This window comes from Pyxicephalus adspersus, chromosome 9 (genome assembly GCF_032062135.1).
Source record: "Pyxicephalus adspersus chromosome 9, UCB_Pads_2.0, whole genome shotgun sequence".
Taxonomy (NCBI): Eukaryota; Metazoa; Chordata; class Amphibia; order Anura; family Pyxicephalidae; genus Pyxicephalus; species Pyxicephalus adspersus.
The window spans coordinates 50707492-50723586 of NC_092866.1; the positions used below are offsets into that span (position 1 = coordinate 50707492).

The 16095-nt window shown below is 37.8% G+C and overlaps 1 protein-coding gene across 2 annotated transcripts in view; it reads left to right on the forward strand.

Moving 5' to 3' along the window:
* The window catches only part of HIPK3 (homeodomain interacting protein kinase 3), an 87383-nt gene that overhangs the window by 46400 nt on the left and 24888 nt on the right, over positions 1–16095 (forward strand). For both annotated transcript variants that reach the window (XM_072421887.1, XM_072421886.1), the window contains exon 3: positions 10791–10914. In XM_072421887.1, coding sequence (XP_072277988.1) covers positions 10791–10914 — 124 coding nt within the window. The remainder of the gene's footprint in view (positions 1–10790; positions 10915–16095) is intronic.

Consider the following 16095-nt stretch of genomic DNA (forward strand, 5'->3'; position numbering starts at 1 on the left):
ACACACAAATAAGCCACTTCTGTTCTGAATAGGTTTGCTCACGTCATGATACTATGGGGGGGAAAAAAAGAACTTTCCTGCTTTAAATTTCATAACATCGTTTGGAGCAAGGTATTCAATTGAACTTGTGACTTCAAAACCTGTTGAGTTGCTAAATGAGCTCTTAAGCTGCCCGGCCTTTAGAAATCATCGTATACCAACCACACTAGTCTTTTATCTAAAAGAAAAGTTTGTGTCAGAACAAAATAGAATATATTTTCTTATCTTTTTGTGAGCTTTAGTATCTTTTCTGAGAAGGCCAAACATAATAAATATTCCAGCAGCTGAAAGGAAGTTTTAAAGTTGTTGATGGTTTAGGGTTCAGTGCTCGTTGTAATTTCTTTACCTGCATTACTTGGTTGGTGGTAAAAAACCCACAGGAGCGGAGCATTATTTTCTCTTTTACAATATAGGTGGATGTTTTATTGCCTTGGTATATAGACCTTTCTATTCTGCAAGCAGTTTTGGTTGGCTGTGGATTGTCTGATTCTCGCAAGTTTTGCTGGTGGGTAGAGAGATAGTATTCCCATGAGGCAGTTGCACTTGCTTGTTGGTTACTATCTTTTATTCTTTGTAGAAAAATAAAAAAGCAATGTACCATGCATCCTTGACTGTCTAGGTTCAGATCACAGTAAATCTTAGTGCTGGTATGGGCTGATATGTCTCTGTCAGTCTTCTCAAAGATATATCTGACAGTCTTTGGCTAGCCTGAACCACCACAGTTGTCCGATTCCATGTGTCATGTGAATAAACATAATCTAGCCACTAAAAGGAATATAAATAATGTCGGATTCTATTTCTGTTGATTTATAAGACATCCAATTTGAAAAGTAACTTGATTCACAAGTGTGAAAGGCGGTTCCAGTAGCTTTGAAGATGAATCTCTCTGCTAATCTCTCATATAGACCAGATGTGGCTCCTTCTTAAGAACCTGTTCATTAATCATAGGCCATCAACAGAAGATAACAAGTATACTAGCAGGAAAAACACATCAGAAAAAACCTGTGAGGTTTATAAACAAAAACAAAGTCATATAATTGTGTCTTCAGTAGTCTACGCTTTTCTAGCTTTTCTCCATCCACATAAAATAGAACATTGTGTCCACATAAAATGTAATCTCTGATCTTTTCTGTATCTTAGAAATATTTAGGATTTTTTTCAATAATTTAACTTTTTTTTAAGTAGTTTTATTACGTTACAAAAACAGTCAGTTTTGAAACTTCACTTTCTTTTTGGGTTCAGCATGTTGTATAAATATTTTTTCCTGAGGTTATATTTTAGAGGATGTTATAGTTGCTGAAGTGAAAAGTTATTGAAAAACTGTTAGAGAAACAGAGTGCAGCCTATATTGAAAAATCTTACTTTCCAATGCATGTGAAAATGATGTCAGCATTAAAATGAGATGAAATGTTGGTCTCCTATGACCAGGAGAGTCTAATTATCAGTGTGAGCAGTAGGTAATTTATGTATGTGTTTACACTGTTCAGTGTGTAGTAGTGTATTCAGCTGCTTCTTTTACTGGCTTTCCTATTCACAGCTGGTACAGGGTGACAACAAATGGGGAAAAAGGAGAAACCATTACTGATCATTTTAACACTTGTCACTTTAACACTTCATGTTTTGACCTTAATGCTGGAAGGATTTTTCCTGCATTGTTTCAAACCTTCAACTAGCAGCTAAAGCTGATTTTCTTATTGCGTGACTTTCATTTCTACAATGCCACAGAGGGCTTATTTTTAGTAGATAAAGATCAGCATCGCTGCTCATCTGACCCACTTTGCAAGGCAAACTTGTAAACAATCTAAAATTAAACCATGATCCCCATGCAAAAAACATGGGATGGGTGCCTGGTAAACACTGATCAGGTTCAGAGCGTGGAGTGATAATGGCGATCTGCAGAAATCGACCTTTACCATGTGCTTTGCTGCACGTAAACACAAGCTTAGTGTTCGGATTCCGGTTTAAGCAGTTTAATCATTTATAATGCTTTTTCTCCTGAATTTTACACTGAAGCTTCCTCTACTTCCTTCCAAACTTTACAATATACTCTGGTAAGATCTGTTTGCGGTATGTACAGTAAAACAATTGTATATTTCACAATAGCCGCAGTAGATATAAAACCGAGATATTATATAATTGTGATATCTCCACTCTGCTGCACATAACTTATGCACAAAGCTTAAAAGTGTGAGACCAGCAGGGCCCACCCATTACCTGCCCATTAACTACAAGAGGGGGTGGATATGTGACCAGGTACTCTGCACAAACAGAGAAAGCATCAATGACTGGTCTTTATAACAGGGAGCTCCTGCCCAGTGTCCTCATTTCATGCTGGATTACTGTACGAATCTGTAAGAAACACAAAGCACACGAAGGTTCAAGAATTGATTTGTTTTTTGTTTTATACTGAAGTTTCACTTTAAACAGAGGGACAGTATCTTTGTGCAGGTGGGTTTTCCAGTACATTCACAATGTGCATGAGTAAATTCCTGACATGTCACAATAAACATTGACAGCTGTAAAGCCTTTTATTATTAAAAAGCACCAACCTGATCATCAGCCAGCTGCAGTGGAAGCATTTTTCAGCTTCCTGAACAGTGTCTTTTTCTGGCAGTTTAAAAATGATTCTTTTCATTGCTAATAAGTTTTTTATTTTTATCTTTTCATATATGTACATTTGTTGCCAGTATGTTAGTCATAGAAACATGACAACAGAGTAAAAAATTAGCCAGTTCATTAAACGCTTTACATTGAAGTATTTTTTCTTTCCATAATTTTTTTTTCTCACTTGCAATGTGCCATTGAACTTTCTAGAAAATTTGGCTACTCCAGGGGAGTCAATGCCCTTAGGCCCCTTTCAGGCTTGCAGTTGAAAGCTGCAGCTGTTATCCGCTCCCCGTTGTCCCTCTTCAACTACTATGCTGTCAACTGCAGAGTTTGACAACTTCTTTGTTATGCAGTTGAGTGAGGTTGAGGGCAGTTGAAGTGGGGTCTTCCTCCAGAGGTGGAAAAACAACCATATGGCCAAAAGTGTCTAGTCTCTTTCAGGACCTGCACCTCATCTGCATGCACATACTAATGTGTGTTCAAAATGTTTCCCAATATCTCCCATTTAGTAGAATGTGTACAGTTAGGAGCATGGATGAGCCTGTGGTAGAACTTTTAGTCAGCCGCAAATCTGACAACTTTATTCACATTTCATCCTCTCTTGTATTTATTTACATCCTTTTCCCACTTCTCTCTACATAGCCTTTTATGTGGATACTGGGCAGGGAGAAAACAATAACCTTGCTTAAATGACCAGGTCTGCACTGATGTGTGAATGTCTACTCATTAAATTATTATTCTGGGTATTTGTTCTCTTCAAACGCAATCTACATGTGGCAATTTGAACTGTATGGTCAAATCTTTGTGGATACCTGATATTCACACCTCTATAGCATGAAATATTTGTACCCCCCCATCTTCCCAAATTACTGAACTGAAGACATTTCAGACATCCTTGTGCTTTCAAACGTGTGACAACAGTTTGTGGAGGGTCCTTTTCTGTTTCAGCATGACCTTGCACCTGTGCAGAAATCTCAATACCGACATGTTTGAGTTTGGTGGAACTTGGCCTGCGCAGAGCTCTGATCTCAGCCCTACTGAACACCTTTGGGAGGAGTTGGAATGCCAATTGCCAAGCCAGGTCTTTTCATTCTAACATTGGTGCCTGGTTCCCTTTTTTGTTCTTGGAAATCCCAAATAAACATTTGCATGGTTTCATTATTGTACCTGTAGTGACTCATACTATAAAACTTCATTTTTTTTGGAACATTTGAGTAGTATATGATAGTTTCCACATTCTGCTAGTTTTAACATTGAACACAGTGTTTTATTAGCAATATGATGTGACAGGTGGTAACTTACTGCTGTATATTGCCACTACTCTGACTCATACAGATCTCTCTGCTCTAACCACTGAAATATTGTGCTCATTATTTCCAGAAATTCATAGAGAGCTCAGAATAAAAATAATTCTAAGCAGTTGGGACTGTTTTTTTTTCTCTCCACAGGAAAATACCTACAATGTCTTTGGCATAAAGTAAAAAATCAAAGACGGAGCATTCTTCCCTTCTAGTATGATCAGTATATTGGTCAGCAGCAGCCTTTTTTACATGAACTTATATCAGTGGGTGTTGTAGCTATGAGGATGGTCATTTAGCAAAGTTGCTGAGCTTTTAGAATTCCCATACCTCAAGGATATTAGCCTTTTCCCCAATAGCTTTGATTAATGCACTGTGCACTGATGTTGGCAAGCAAAAAACTTTGTCTTTATGGTTCAGAAACCTATACATGTTATAATATTTGGCATTTATTCACAGTCAAGTACAGTTGCAAGTGGCTAAGACTCTTCTCTTGCAACCCTGAGTTTTAGGGTTCAATGGCTATCTGTAAGGGTGACATTATTCCCAATGGCCAGCAATGTAAGGGACATTCTTTCTATTGACTGTCAGAAGAATATATTGTGAGCTGTGGATATAGTAATTATAGTAGGGGTTCCTTAAAAACCTGAAAGTTTTTTTTTTCAAGGGTTCTATCACAATAAAAAAAGGTTGCGAAAGACTTCTTTAGGAAAAAACGGTGAAGACTACAGACCACCTCTTCCTCACCTTATCTTCATAAGATAGGGGAAATGCTCTCTAGGTCACTGGGAGCAATGACAACAGTGCAGCCGATAACAAAAGAATTTATTAACACTTAAGATTTATGTTTGTCCTTATTGACCCTTTAGAAAGTGATGGAAGAAAGTACCTACCAGTATGCTGGAAGAAGTATGCAGGGGACATAGAAGATTTTTTTTTATTGTGTATCTGCTGTGAAAAACTACAACTTTAGGCTCATTTGTTCTAGGGGTTTATGAGAATGGATTTTTGGATTCAGTAGGGAAGGATTAAAACCTCATATCAGTCTGTGTTATGCTCCCCATGTCTGCGGAGGGGATTTTTGCTTTACTTCCTGTCTGGGGAAGCAACCGCAAATGAGAGTAAATCTTGAAAGATGGTTGTCACCTAAACATTTGTCCCCTTTGGATGATTTACCCTCATTGCTGGTGACAGGTAAAAATGTTTGTATTTGCCGCATGTGGGTCTTGGTGACCCTAATTATTAGATATGATAGAGACCTAAAACTCCCCAACATGGACACACTAAATAAAACTTTGTAGGGCATCTAACCCTTCATTTTTTTAAAAAAACTTTTGCCTTTTACGTACACATGTTCCTGGTTTGCTCTGTTTTTTCTGTTTTAGCATATAAAATACTTTGTGCTTTGTAGAAAATGTTATTTGTCTTTTTTAATACAAGGAAGTGGTCTAAATTCTAAAGAACCTCTGCTTTGATCATGTTTTTTTTTTTGTTTTACAGAGTTCGGTTTCCCCTTGTTTTCATGTTTTCTAAATTGCATCAAGCAGGGTTTTTTTTCCCCCAGTAACTTTCACATTTTGGAATGTTAGTCTTTTATTGGCCTTTCGCACTCTCTATATTACTGTGAGCATAATGGCAAGGGAAATAGAAGCCGAGGGAAATTCTTGAGCTTGTCACATGTTCAGTTAATGAAAGCTTACACTCCCTTTGCTCCATGCACGCAGCAATCGATTGCTCAGCCCTGCCTGGAAACGCTGGACTTTGAACACTCAAGATGACACACCAAATTCTGGCATTTTGTTCCTCTAGGAAAACACTTCTGTTACACTTTAATCTGTATTACGTAAAACAAGCTGGGGAAAACTGTACATCATGTTCTGTGGGATATACAGTAAATATTTGGCGTAATGAAAAAGTCCTCATTAGGGTCAGCAGCATTATGGAAATTTTAAAATTACATTTTACAATTTTTTTGTTCCCGTTTTTTGAAATCTGTTTTTTGTTTTCAACCACCTGATTAGCTTTGCTATAACTTTCATGCTTTCCAGTAATGCAGACACATGTCTCCTGTTCTGTGTTTTTTATTATCATCTCGGCTCGGTGTTCAAGTTGCTTTCACAGTTGGAGGCTGGGTGTGCCGGAGCAGTTCAGGCTCTGTACAATATATGAGTTATATACCCCCCCCCCCCCTACAATACAGTCAGGTGGTTAGTCACGTTTTCTATCTCACAACTGTCACGTACAGCTGTCCTCAGCCAATCAGCTGCTCCCTTTGCTCAGCTGTCATCTCACTAATGTGCAGTCTGCTCCCTGGGGGAGCTAACCATTAACTACACTTCTCATAATAACGACTTGTCTGGGGGTCCCAGGTGCATGTTTTGCACTGCCCTAAATTAATATTACAAAAAAGGCTACAGACATCAGCCTATTAACCTAACTGCATGTTTTTGGAATGTGGAAGGGTACCCGGAGGAAACCCACGCACACATGGGGAGAGCCTGCAAACTCCATGCAGATAGTGTCCTGGCTTTGAATTTGTCCTGAGATTTGAATCTGGGAACTAGCGCTGCAAAGAATGCTAATGTCTGAGCCACCGCGCCGTACAGGCTTTAATAGTCTATGGAGACTTTTGTACAGCCAAACTCCTCTAGTAGCTACATTGAGCTTCTAAACAAACGCTTGTAAAAGCCTTAAAGATAAACTAAACAGAAAACTGCAAAAAAAAAAAAAAAAAAAGGAAACACCTTCAATACCGCAGTGCAGTCCGATCCATCCATGAGATGAGCTGACGTAGGATGAAAAAAAAATTGTTGATTTCACTGCGCATGCGTGAGATCGACAAATATTTTTAAAAGTTTTATAAGTGCTAAAAATACCTGGTAATCCTGACAAAAAATCAGTGCTGCCCTGTACACTCTTTAATCTTACACTGCGTACGCACAAATATATATATATATATATATATATATATATATAATGTCACTGGAAACCAATGTAGCCACCACATGTAAGGACTGTTAAGCAGCAATAAATATAACATTTTCTTGGACTAATATATTCTTTAAACATTATAGGTTCTGCTGACTTCAGTGTGACTAAGAAGTCTTCTCTCATGCTGCTCTATCATGTCAGCAGTCTTTTATTAAAGTCTCAGTATGACTGAGTATTTTATTGTTTCTGAGTGACCTTTTCCTTTGGTTAATCAAAGAACCTTATTATGTATCAGCTGAGGGATTTAGGCGATCCAGTCAACTCCGTGGCCCTTTGCAAGTAAACCGATAGCCGTAGCAGGTGATTTAAACGTTAACTTGTCGGCTATCTTGATGGAGGAAGAAACATCCTTTTGTTTTATTAATGGTATGGTTACATTACACAAACAGCGCTGCTTGCTATGGTTACAGAATTAGTCATTACACATCCTGGTGTACCTGGAGAAGATGAATTGCCTTTGAAGACTTGTTCCTGCGCTTAGCTTCCTTTTGAGCTATTACCATTTCTCCATGTCCCTCCATTCTGTCCTCTTGATTGGCCAGCCCTTAATTCCTGGTACTCAAGTTCTCAGTGATGTATAGTATCTTCCCATAATTACTTTTGTAGAATGTAAATAATCATTTACTCCCACCTTCCACGCAATGTACAGCTTAAATAGAAGTAAAAGTTGACACAGAATGTTCCGAGACCAGCGATGGAAAATCCAAACTAATACCTTGAGAAGGGCTCATGTTCCTCACGTATATTGTTCAAAAGTTTTATGTGATTAAAATTGTATTTTTTTTGTTTAAAGAACCACTGGTCGTAAAGTCATAAATTATCCCCTTATTTATGTTCTAATCAAATTTTTATATCATAAATAACTTTTATTTATGGTGTGCCAGAGAATTGGGGCTGCTTACTTGACTAGTACAGACAATACCACCGGTAGAGAGGAGTACCCTAGTGGTTAGAATATTTAACCTAGAGCCCTGTACAGATGTCTGAAAGACATTGAGATTACTGTAGCTGGAAATTATTTTTTGTGTTCGTTTCCAGTTACAGGAGAAGGAATAAGCTCTGTACACACAGTGTCGTTGTACTCTATGGAGAGGGGCGACGAGATTACGAGTTCTATCTCCATAAAGAAAACACATCAGATTTTTCCTGATGGACCATTCATCAATTTGCCACAGCCGATTGATCAACGGTGTTGGAGAGGCAGGCACGGTCTGTTGTCTCTGTCGACATTCATCTAATGCATGTATGAAGTTTGAAAAGGCTCGCTATAAAGTGGAACTAAACCTCTATACTCGCCTTTCCGTTACATCGCAGGGCAGTGTCAACCCCCCCCCCCCTTTTTTTTTTGCACCCTGATTTCTAACTCCTGTGCAGGCTCGTGTAAGTTCATTCAGTCCTGGCATGTGCAGAGGAAGCCAGGATTGCTGGATATCCTGGCAACCGAAGCATGCACAGCTCAGCTTTTTTGACCGTTGCCCTATACAATCAGGCAGTTAGAGGGGATTATTGCAGAACGGACATTGCCTGTCCCTTCCTGCAATAATAACCTAGATGATCAAACATTTTTAAACGTGGTAATTTAGTTCTACTTTAGGTAAAGGCAAGAAAAGCCCAATGGGATGAAGAAGGGTGTTCCGGAGAGCGGGGACATTTCTGGAGACGTCATGGAGCCAAGCATGAGAAGTGAGTGATGAAGTCATTAGTGAGTTATTGGGTTATTAGTGTTTCAGGTCATGTAGAGGGACAAGAGCTGTGGAGGGATGAAATGTCAAAGCATAGAAGTTTAAATCTGATTCCTAGGTGAAATGAAAGCCATTGTAGGGAAAGCATCAGATGAGGAGTAATGGGAAGGATAGATAAGTGTAGTTTCAGAGTTCACAATAGATTGTAGAGGTGAGAGTCTAGTTAGTAGAAATACCAGAGAGGATGTTGCAGTAGTTGAGGGATAATTGGAGATTGTACCAGGAGTTTAATGGTCTCTGGATACAGGAAGGGAGGTATTGTGAAGATGATGTGCAGGTGAAAGTAGCACACTTGTGTGATCTCCTAAAGGTCGAGGCCAGGAGATATCCATTTAAAAATGAAACAATTTGAGGAACATTTCTGCAGGCGTTAGTCACATTGTACACTCACCTCTTTGGTTTCTGGTACAATACAGTCATTCAGTACTCGTGGTAAAAATCATTTTCTGTAAGATTTGAAAATCTTTGTGGATAGCTAAATTCATTAAAGTGACTCTGTTGCTGGAATAAAACTTTGTGTTTAAAAGACAATCGGTCCTAAGTGTTTGAACAATTTTTCTCTTTCGATTAGATTTATGAATGAAGCTTTCCTACTCTAAGCTTTAGATTTCCTACTTCTTCTGTTTTACATTGCTTTGTTTTTGTGACATAAGTGATAAATGTCCTCCCAACGATACCAGGAGTAGTCTGATTTTTATTGAAATATTCCATCTCTAGATGGTTGGTGCAAAGGTTTGTTCTAGTTATAGACACTTACAACTACACACTGCTTTGAATTTGGCTGCCCAGCCTGAATTGGTTTTCTAACAACCTGGTCTTTCATTGAGTGTATTGCTACAGCTCAGGATGTTTGCTACCAGGGCTTCAAAACAAAGAAATAAGTGCTAGCGGTCATATGAGGACACGTAAAAGACATTTTTGTTGAAATTGATTTTAAATGTTTTCCTTACCCGAAGAACACTGAACACCTAAACTGGAACTGCAGTTCCACTTTTACAAATGTTTAATCAGGCAGATCATTACTGCAGAAAGGGACAGGTGATGTCTTTTCTAAAATAACCTGGAACATTCTGTCAAAAAAACATGCTCACTGACCCAGCCAATCAGAATGCCTGGAGATTTCAAGGAGGAATTGGGAATGTCGGTGTCCTGCACCTAAACAGGAACTGGAGAATATTTTGGGTTTAGTTCTGCTTTAATATTAAACCCTGTACCTGTATTTGGGAAATTGAGCATTTATGCCAGAAATAGTTATAATAAAAAAAAGTTATATAAAAAGCAGGAAACATATTCTTGCTAGTTTAGTTGTTTTTACCATTTTTGGACCCACACTTTGCAATCCTGGCAGAAGCAAGTTACCTTAAGGAAACTGATATATGTCCAGTTGGACAAAAGTAGGAAGGCGGTCAGGATTTGTATTTTTTTTTTTTTTTTTTTTAAAAAGGGCTAATATGGTCTTAAAAAGTTCATACTGGATTATCATGTTTCTGGATTGTCAAGCAGTTTAGTGTTTTATTGCGTGCATGTGATTGGTGGTAATAACGACTGCCCACAAACTTTTTATTTGTATGTGAAGTTTACCTAGCGTTTTCAGTTCAATTACCTAAGCATGCAAAGAGTTGTATAGCAGTGTAAGTACATGCACTTTGGTCATAAATGAGCAGATGGCTCGCCAATAAAATTAAAAAATCTCTATGTGCAATATTCAGTGCTTCCGATTCTTCAAAGCATGTATTACCTTCTAGTTTCTGTACACACAGCCCAGTTCACCCCCCATTTCTATGCGGTAATACATTTTATTGCAACTCTCTGACTGTTTATTTCCACCTCAAGCTGGTTTTAGAACAGACGATCGAGACATTTTTTGTATGCTTTATTTAACTTGCTCCTCCTAAAGTAGTTATTAATTAAATGTGCTCACTGTGTCACGTTTTTCTCCCTAGTTCTCCTTTATTGAATTACTGACGCACTTGCAGATAATTTCTTTAACTAATAAATATCAATATATCAGAATGTACATTATTGTGGACTATATCTACAAGGAGTATCTAAAGCTTGTTTTGTCTAAGTGCATCAACCTGTTAATATTAAATCATTTTGTTTTGCTTTGCAGAGCTCCTGAGATCATTTTGGGGTTGCCATTTTGTGAAGCCATAGACATGTGGTCGCTGGGCTGTGTGATTGCTGAGCTGTTCTTAGGATGGCCTCTCTACCCAGGAGCGCTGGAGTATGACCAGGTATGTCATTTCTTTATGTATATCTACCAAATAAAAATAAATGGGTGTGTATCTGTTCTGTAAATTGGTCAACACCGCCATAAAAAAGGGATACCAGAAAGCATTTACACACCAAAAAAATAAAATATCGTATTACTCTGAAAACTCAAATATCTGCCCATCCTTAAGCACTTATATGAACTCTGTTGAACCACCATGATAATGGGCTATGATGACAGTTGTGTGCGCTGTATTGCTCCTTTCTTCTCCTCCATAGCTTTGAAAAGGATTGGTAAACTTATGGTGAGAAAAGTTAAATAATCAGTAGATCCAACCACCAGAGATGGGGAGCTCATATAATCATAAGTCGTAATAATTATTGAAGTTGTGCTTGTAGTTCCCCTCACGTTTTGCTGCTGTGATCACAGAAATGTTTATCCTTTTGCATACCCCTGTGTTATTTAGTTGTAACTCTTCTGTTTATTATGGGGAAAAGAGAGGGGATTCATGTAGATGGTAGAAGCATCAGTCTCAATAGACCTGTAATTCACAAATGGGAGCCTGATTTTGTGTACCTCACCAAGTAAGTGTTGAGTGGCTCTCGGTGGTTTGAAAGGCTTTATTGAGTCCTAATAGCTGAAGGAAGAAACCAAACACATAATTACAGGCAGGTAAGAGCAGTTATTGCAGAGAGGACATGGTCTGTCATTTTCTGCAAAAACCACTTGCCTGAATCAGAAATGTTTAAAGGACTTTGGTTCTATTTTAATACATATGAGTGCTCGGCAATATATCTGCATACTGCATCTGGTAAACGTAAGAATAGTCCATGCCATGGGCCATAAGCCTTTTGTACTGAAGCTTTTGTTTCAGAAACTGCATCACGGATTTCCAAGCTTTGTTTATTTTCTTTCCATATGAATACATTCATTACTTTACATTAAAAAGCCTCAGCTGTTTTGTGTCTCTAGTGAAGCACATCTTGCTGTTGCTTATTCATTAATTTCAGCATGATTATGCAGAATGCATTACTTGTGTACTTCTAGGTACAGGGCACCAGCAGCACTGTTTGTGAAGCGCTTTGCATGATAGTGTCATAAACAACCTGTAAATAGGATCGCCAAGGGAGGACTTGTCTTCTCCAGAGGACTGGCAATCTTTAAATGCTAAATAAAGCAGCAGTGAAGGGTTATTTGTGTATGGATAATATATTGTACAATGCCAAGAGGATCTGTGAGGTGAAGAAGTAAACAAGGCAAAAGAGAAATGCCAAAAAACAAATACCATGTCATATAGACCTGTGTGGGGTTGTTACTGAAGACTGACTGGTAATCTGTACCTAGAACCTGTTTTTGAATGTATTATGTGCACTTGCAACCCTACCTAAAACAACATTTACCTGTTTCAGTCTTCTCAAAGCTAGAGCTCACATATCATGGGGTTTCTGTGTAAAACAAGAAAATTCTGTTTCCAAATTCAGTTAGATTACACAGTTTGGAGTGTAGTTTATGTTGTGGAGTACTAGGGAACATGCCGGAGCATCCAGGGTGTGTGTCAAAAAATGTCCAAAGCGTTCTAGCTAAAAGGACCACCACACTAATAGTTAAAGGTTTAGTTATGTTTAGTCACCATAACAATCTGAAAAGATGAGCCATCAGGATTTTAGAAGTTCTTAAGAGCTACTGTTGATCTTTCAAACCTTTTAAACATTTCATTTATAGTTACACCTGAGCCAAAATAACGGCTTTTCTTATCAAATTATGATGGAATAAATATTCCTGAAACTGCAGCTACTGGCGTGGTGGACATTTTCCAATAAATCTTTTGCGTTCAAGAAAACATCAGAGGTTGTCATGTGTGAGATTTTTATTTCTGGCGATGTTTTTGTTTTAATAAAGGCTGCCACGTTCTGCAAGGTTTTTTACAGACTATTGCCATGTTTTAAGTAACCAGAAAAAATGCTTCCAGGTTTCAATAGATTGCTGGGGACGTCTGTGAAATTACAGGAGACAGAAAGACAGCTACCATATGCTCTATGCGTGTTAATTAAGAAAATGTAAACTCTAGCAATGGCCTTCTCTTATTTGCTCCCTTTTATTCTGTTAACTATATAGTTAAAAATGTTTTGATATATCTGTTCTATAAGTGCAGAAAAATAAAAACCATTTGATCTTTAAGCTCCTTGTTGTTTCGACAAATGTCATGATGTTTAATATCCCCCTCAATGCTATAGAGAGAACTTTGTTCTGTAGTCCTAACCTACTTCCTGTCCTAGATTGACATTAGTGGAATAGACACGTTTTTTTGTAAAATCAGTATATAGTAGACTTTTAAAACACTGGTATTTTGTTTTTTCCTCCCTCACGCACCAGCTGTACATTTAGTATTGCAGTATGCAAGAATGGAGATTTTGCAGAATCCAAGAATGGGGGTCCTATTTTTCAAATCAGTTTTAAGTTTGTCTGGGACGTCTTTTTTCTCTGGTTTCTTAACTGGATTGACTGGTTTATTAGTTATCAATAAATTTAAGTTCCTTATGCTGTCAATAGCTGTAAGCTGCTTCTTGGAAGCTCATGTCTGTGTAGTTAATCCAGAATGTAAGCTAACAGATGGATACTTTTATTGATATAAAGTAATGTATTTATAGTATATATGTTGGGCAGGATTAGGGTTCATGTGAATTATTTGCTTGGTGATGCTAGGATTCTACCTCTACTTAGATAGAATACACGTCAGTGGCTTAGTTTTTCTGGATGTATTTTCTTGTCTAGTTTCTATTCTGGCTATACTTTAATATTGTAATAGCCAGTCCTGCTCTCTATATGCCATGAAATCATGCTATATCTTATTTCATGTGCATAGTACCAAATTCCTCCATCCATTAAAGCAATCTGTCTTTTTTTTTTTTTTTTTTTTTTTAAACATAGAAGAACCTTTAACATACCTACCTTCCAGGTACTCCTGCCAATAATCATGTTAATTACAACTCGGAGCATATTAGCATGGTGGTCAGTAGAAAGAATACCAAGAATATGTAGCAGATTAAATCATTGGTGTAATTGGCAACCTATCTAACTGTCATAAATTTCCTGTTACTCAAGGAGCCCCTAGCAATGTGTGGAGGAACTCTAGAGTTCCTCAGAACCCTGTTTGAGAAGTTCTTCATTATAAGAACATCGAGAAAAATCTTCTGTTAGCAGTGAAGGACCAAAGTGCTGGCTGTGCATCATTGACCACAGTGCTGGTATTCCAACAATTAGTACTGGGGTGGTCAGATATCTCCATGTCTATTGTTTGTTAGGCATGGCCACCCTAACTTATGTATGATTTCCATTACATTACTCCTAATTTTCTGATGCCTCAATTTAGGAAACCCATCTGTGAGGATGGTGGTTTTATTTTGCAGAGTCACCTATTTCAGGCTGAGGTTTGCTGTTAAAGTCTCTAAAAGCAATAATAACGCCCAGGCAGGGCCATTAAACTGGGTGGTGCTGCAGAAGAATTCTCTACTCCAAGCCTAGCAAACCCCATGGCATACTTCATCAGTGGGCTAGAGCTTCAGCTGTCGTAACAGCTGATTTCTCTTTAAGTCCTATTTAAATGCCAGAAATTGTTTTATAAATATAACAATTTACTTTTATCCGTGGAATATTGCAGTAGGTGATTTTCAGTCCAGCGTATTGCAATCTGGAACATGTGGCGTCTGTGTCCATGCCGTCTTGTGATCATGCCGACTGATGGCAATGCTTACGTAGAAAAGGAAAAGGAAGTAATTGCCTCTTTATAGAAGCTGAAGAGGAGTGGTCACAAACAGGAATAGTAAATGAGATCCATTCTAATGTAGATTGCTGACTGCCAGAGCCATGAAATGCTATAAAAGATTGCAGCTCCTGTAAAATATTGGTAACATCAAATTAACACAAAGCGTGAAGAACTCTGTGACATTGTAGCCACAACATTTCTAAACTTTGCAGAGGTGTTTGAGAAGAAGAACTTGTTATTCCATTAACATTGTGTTGAGGTCACTGCTGCAGCCCCTATGAAGCACAGCATACACTTTGAATAACTGTGCATTGTTAAAAAGCAGAAGTTGTGGGCTTGTAATACATTTCCTGATTATGATCAACCTTGACATTCAGACAAAACTTCTACAAACAAACTACATTCTGCTTTACTGATATTTGTAGCCATCTGTATAATACAGATATTAAAAAAAAACTTTGCAGCAAACTGTAAATTGTTTACAAATTCTAATCAATTTCATATAATCATAAAACCTCTACATGAAAGGCTACATAAACCCATATAATTATAGAAGGTTTAGGGGCTTTTTTGTGGGCTGAGTTGGGGTGGAACTTGTTAAGGTGTTCCATACTTGTGCCAACCACGTTTGTGTGGACTTTGTGAGGTGTTTACCCATTCAGACATTCTGCTTTCTCATTTTATTATCCTAACTTCATACAGCTGAACAGTACATGTCATGTTAATCACCAGCCAACCAAATACATTTTGAGTGCATAAAGATACCACTAAATCTTTGTGCTTTATGAAAAATTAAAGGGTACCATTGACTCAAAACAATATTAAGTTCTATAGAAGCCATACATTTTTTTTAGGGCTGTGCTGTAGACTTTATGTCCTTTATTTCTATTTATAAAGTATTCTAAATTAACATTTTGTATTTTTTCAGAGAACTAGGTAAGCTTGGGCCAATTATGGAACTGAACGAATACACTTTCCCCAGAATTTTTTTAAGCTGGGTAGGAAAAAAGCTGTAGGCAGGTGGCTGCCTTCTGTATTGTGGCTCAACTTATCAGTAACCACTCAGAATTGTTGGGTGATGCGCCCAGCTAAAAGGGGCTGGGAAGAACACTGATCTTAAAGTAGAACTAAACTTTGCTATACTCGCCTCTCCCTGTTCCATTGCAGGGCATGTTAAAGTAGAATAAAACTCCTGATAAAATGATTGCATTAACCAGTTTTTCTTTTAAATAGTGTACAAGTTTTTTATTTATTTATTTATTTTTTAACTCTCCGGCTTTTTTATTGTGGAAGCCAATGTCAATGAAGTCTTACTTTATTAAAAACTGCTGATATTAATATTCCAGTTTGTGGTTGCTTGGCTATAGGTTTTGTGACCTACAGCCCTAGCAGTATTTAACCTAAAAAAAATTTTTTAAGCCAAGTGGGAAGAAATTGTAG